Here is a 5,198-nt window from a genome sequence, read left to right as displayed (position 1 = left end):
AAATGACAAAACCTAGGCTTCAATGCACAAGCTACTCCCCTTTTCTGCTTCTAAGGCTCTTTTCCCCAAATAGGCCTGTGGTTGCACTAGAATTCTGTGCCCTGGCCATTCTGTAGAAGCTGTCCTAAAAGGTGTTGTAAAATATGTAAAAGTTGTACCCTAATTATGCACAAGACAAGTTTTAAATAGGCTCTAAAATCGCGACGCTGCGCTTAGCGCCACCATCGCGCTTAGCGCGAGTAAGTGGAATTGGGCTTAGTGCCAGTCTCTAGCTTAGCCTGACTGAAAGCACCTGCTGTGCTTAGCGCACTGATCTCGCGCTTAGAGAGTGACTTTGATGTTGATGCTCTGCCAGATTCTCCTTTGCGCTAAGCATGCTGAATCTGCGCTTAGTGGTGAATATGCACTTAGCCCAACTGCAACATTTTGCAATTCAAAACTTAGCCTCTTTTTCACCTGAAAATGCACAGATTTCATCATTAAATCCAATGGAAATGTTCTAGAGACAGCGTTAACCATAAAATAAGATTTATTTATAAAATTTACTCCAAAATAACCATAAATTAGGGAATTATACAAGCTTTGGAAAATAATTTCTATACAAAAGTTAGTCGTATAAAGCGATTAACAACTCCCCCAAATTTACAGTTTTGTTTGTCCTCAAGCAAAGAAAGAACAGTTTATTTGTTCTCAAGTGACAAAGAGAGTGGCCAATCAAAAGAAAATGGTGTTTGGTTCATCAAAGATATCAACCATATGAATTGAATATCATGAAATGCTTAAATCAATCACTTCTCACAAGCATGCAATTTTTCAAAGATAGGAGCACAAGTATTAGATTCACAGCTGAAATAAGCTAGTAAGCATGACAGAAATCAAGGAAGGATTATCAACCAAAACCTCACAGTCATTGTTTCACTCAAACTCAAGTGTTTAGGCTTATTCCATCATAAACAACCAACACAAGTTCTAACTCTATATATATATATATATATATATATATATATATATATATATATATATATATATATATATATATATATATATATATATATATATACCTTGTAAATTCATATAAAATATTTGATAATTAAATATTCTGTTAAATAATATTTGTTTTATGCATGTCAAATTTTTATACTAAAAATGAATTTAAATTTATTTACTTAATATATTTATTATAAAATAATATTTTAAGTCTATGTTTAATAACTTTATATGCAAAAAATATATCTATATTCTTTATATCTATATATTATAGGAAAAGAAACTCATTCATATAAAAGTGTCAATCTTCTTACATATGTTTTAGTTTCCTCCTAAATTAATCTCTCTCTTCCTTTCAATTTTTTTTTTAAACTTTTTTTCCTTCCTATTTTTACTTTTAGGACTTCATATAGATTAAAAAGACAAATAATCTTTGTCATTCTATGGGTAAAAATACATTTATAATTTATTATATCATGGTAATATTATATATTAATTATGCATTATATTAGAGTCGGCTAGGCCAACTTTAAAATGAAACATTAATTAAAAATGTATTTATGTGGCTTGGCGGCTCTAAATGAAATAAAATAATATTTTTAAATTTTTTTCTTGTAGAGTTGTCTGAGCCGACACATTGTTACTATGAGTTTCATTTGTAAGAATCAATTTAGCCGACTCTAAATTGTGTCAGCATCCATATTAACCCTAAGATGCTTAGCTTCAAAGGTTTTAGCAACGATGCCATCAATTCCAATGCATGACGCTTTTTCACTTAAAAGCGTTCACTTTTGTAATTTAGAGTCGTCTTTTGGACCAGTTTTCTTGTTGTGAGACAGTATCAAATATCACTTAGATGGTGCTCCCAATCAATGATGCTCATGACAAAAGTCAAGTCCAATGATCAGCTGAGATTCTTCTAATTGCATTGTAACCCCTTCCCCTCTCTTTTATATAAGATGTCAATATAATTGCAAAATCATCCTTATATAGAAGACTCTCTTAACATTACAATACTTAGGATCTCTGAAATGTTTGTAAGAAGAAAAAGCAATAATGAAAACTATGGTTAAGACTGTAGGATACATATTGTAAAGCCATATTGTTGTAAAAAAAGCATTTGAATGGAGCTAGCTAGCGTCACTAAGTCTCTTGGCTTTATTTATACTTAAATGCAATACGTTATGGCCAACCTAAATCCTTATCTTATGGAGCAGTTTAATTGGTGATCGAACGTGAAAACGAAAGGGTGGTTGTGTTTATGTGTCTTTTTGCATTATTCTTTTGTATTTCCACACGCAAACTTTCTGAGCTAACGGCCGGGTCTGGCCGTACGCTAATTCCAAAATCACAAATTTTGTCATGGTAATGCATTCCTTTTCCATATTCATGATTGATGCGAGAATTAGCGAGTCAAAATTTCTTTAGTAAGAGAGTAGAGGAATTGTGCAAAAGATTATAGTCCTGATTGCTATAGTAGCATAAGATCAAATAAAAGAGATATTAATACAAATCTTATTTATAATTCTGCCCTGTCACTACTAAAGATGATGCTAGCTTGATGCTTTATTTTACAGAAAATACAAATACAATCATAAGAAATAAAGAAAATCAAACTGAACAATTTGCAATTTTTTTCGTCTATGAAGAAGAACTAATTATTATTTCAAGTCACAAATTTATGATGGAAAATAAACTAAAAATAAAAAAAATCATTAGAATGAATCAATCAATCAAAGGGGAAAAAAAAAAAACGAATGAAAAAATCTGTGTATCTGTGTAGGCGATCCATTAGTTGATTATCTTAAACGACATTCAATCATTCTTCTACCAGGAAAGTGGATATGTCAAGCTGCAAAATATAAAAAGATGATGTCAGGTTACCTACGGAAACGAAGTTGCATGCTTTTCTTCTTCTTTTTTTTTTTATTAACGAGATGCATGCATATGCACATAACAATAAGAGCAAGGCAAATCAGTTGAGAATAAAACGTACTCTAGAATCTCTTTCCAGTAAGAACCGCTTGATTCATCGTCATCAATAAGGAACTTCTCCCAAGCCTCAAAGGTTGTGGAAGGTGACTGGGTGGACATTCGTGCTGCGTTGTAGTTGAAATCCATTTGGTTGAAGGTGCTTGACCTTGGACCGGATGCAACTAATGCAGGAAGTAAGTTTTCTGCTTGATTTTCTGGAAAAGTGTTGATGCTTTGGTTATAACCAAGAAATTCTTGATTAGTTTCATTTTCTTTTTCAGTCCGTGATTTGAAGACACTTGAGTCACTGTATGTTTGAGACAGAAACAGGCCAGAATTGTTACCTACAGGGTTTGCATATTCTAGACCTCTCAAAATTGAATCTTTGTCTGGTAGGATGTTTGTCCCATTGAGAAATGTATCAAGTGGGTTGAGAATTTGATTTCCTAAGAGGTAAGGGTTACCTATGTTAACCAATGAAGTGCCGTTAAATAGTTGTAACATGTTTTGTAGCAGTTGTAGTTTGGCTATTTGAGTGACATCTGCTTGTAAACCCAGAGGATTTGTCCAGGGACTCGTTGATGTGCCCAAATTTGACAAGCCAAGCAACTGGGAAAGATTCAAGAGGTGATTGAAGTCAGTTCTAGGCTTGTGAGTTTCTGGGTCAATACCCATCTGGAGAAGCTTTTTTCTTAAGTTGGTGTTCCAATAATTCTTGATCTCATTATCGGTTCTCCCTGGAAGATGGGTAGCAATCTTTGCCCACCTAGAAATTACCACATCAAAAGGATTAGGGTTTCAATTTATTAATTTGCATAGCAACACAAGCAAGGAAACATACACACAAACATCAAAAGAAATTCGTTGCAATTTGTAAAGCATCACAACACAAGCAAGCAAGGCACATGCATGATGCATACTTGTTTCCAATAACTGAATGAAGGTTGATGATCAATTGCTCCTCTTCTTCAGTGAATTTCCCTCTCTTAATATCTGGTCTTAGATAGTTTTCCCACCTTAACCTGCAGCTTTTCCCGCACCTATTTAGACCTGCATGCTTTGGAAGGGTTCTCCACGTTCCCCTTCCATGTTTGCTAATATAATCCATTAGCTTTTCATCTTCTTCCGGTGTCCATGGCCCTTTCTTAACACCACTCTCGTTACAGCAAGGTGGCCTACCCATTATACAAAGGCACAACAAATTTCTAAGGAAAAAAAAAAAAAACAACAGGTGCACGATGTCAGGAGAGGTTGGAAAGGTCTAGGTGTGCACATGTGCTTTTATAGGTGTTTGGAGCCTGCAAACTATGAAACGAGGTCATGCATTACCTTATTCAATTTCTTTTTAAATTTCATTTATGTAGTTGAGAATATAAAAAGAAAACACAGTGAAAAAAATAGTGATTATTATTTTGGCATTTATTAGAATATTCTGTAACTAGACTAATTTTGTTACACATTACAATATCTAGCTGGTCACGTGAGCTAATTAATGGACATAAATTTTAAGAAATATTATTTACTATCAAATTTCTTTTAGTCTCTATTTGATATAGAGAAAAAAATATAAAATAATAATAAAAATAAGTAACAAATAAAATGACAGATAAAGTTATTTGATGAAAGAGAAATATAAAAGAGATTAGAAAAAATATAAAGAAATAAGTAAAAATAGGTAAAAAAATAATACAGGTGGACCTCAACATTTTTAAATTTATTTCTCACTTTTATCATTTCTACCCAACAGCACTCATTTCTAGGTTTTTCCTTCGAAGCATTTTGTGAGTATAATGTATTGGTGCATTTTGTGAATTGGCATAAAATGAGTGCTCCACGTATTACTTTTTTCCACGTCATCCCTTGGCCCTCTTTCAGTATTTTAACGATTATAGAAGGATATCTTAATTAGGAATTTGTTAAAAGTTTTATTATTATTAACATTTTTTACAGCTAAATTCATTTATTTTGCATTTAAGTTTTATTTCAATTCTGGAATCCCTAATTTTGGGTAACCTCTGTCCCTTCCCCCTTCTAACTACGCTTAGGGTTCATATGAGGAACCAAGGCCTTCATCCCTGTGTAGCTTCGAGTATGGTTAATGATGGTGGCCTCGTGTTGAATTGTTAACTTCAGCTAATAGTGTTCCCTTTTTCATTTAAGGTCGAGTGTCGTTTGTTGTCGAAGCATTTGTTGATATACTCATAAGTGTGATCGAATCATCAGAGTCCGAAGCACTT

At 33.2% G+C, this 5,198-nt stretch overlaps 1 protein-coding gene across 1 annotated transcript; it reads right to left on the bottom strand.

Moving 5' to 3' along the window:
- Nucleotides 1-1,196: 1,196 nt before the first annotated feature.
- LOC100803906 (transcription factor MYB53) lies at nt 1,197-4,538 on the bottom strand. The gene is made up of 3 exons (XM_003548619.4): nt 3,882-4,538; nt 2,984-3,727; nt 1,197-2,839 (listed from the first exon to the last, which is right to left on the bottom strand). Exons 1-3 carry the CDS (start codon nt 4,142-4,144, stop codon nt 2,815-2,817), a joined length of 1,032 nt encoding a protein of 343 aa, XP_003548667.2. The 5' UTR covers nt 4,145-4,538; the 3' UTR covers nt 1,197-2,814.
- Nucleotides 4,539-5,198: the final 660 nt, after the last annotated feature.

This window comes from Glycine max, chromosome 16 (genome assembly GCF_000004515.6).
Source record: "Glycine max cultivar Williams 82 chromosome 16, Glycine_max_v4.0, whole genome shotgun sequence".
NCBI lineage: Eukaryota > Viridiplantae > Streptophyta > Magnoliopsida > Fabales > Fabaceae > Glycine > Glycine max.
Note: the sequence above shows the minus strand (reverse complement) of the source record. Positions and strands in the feature narration are given on the sequence as shown.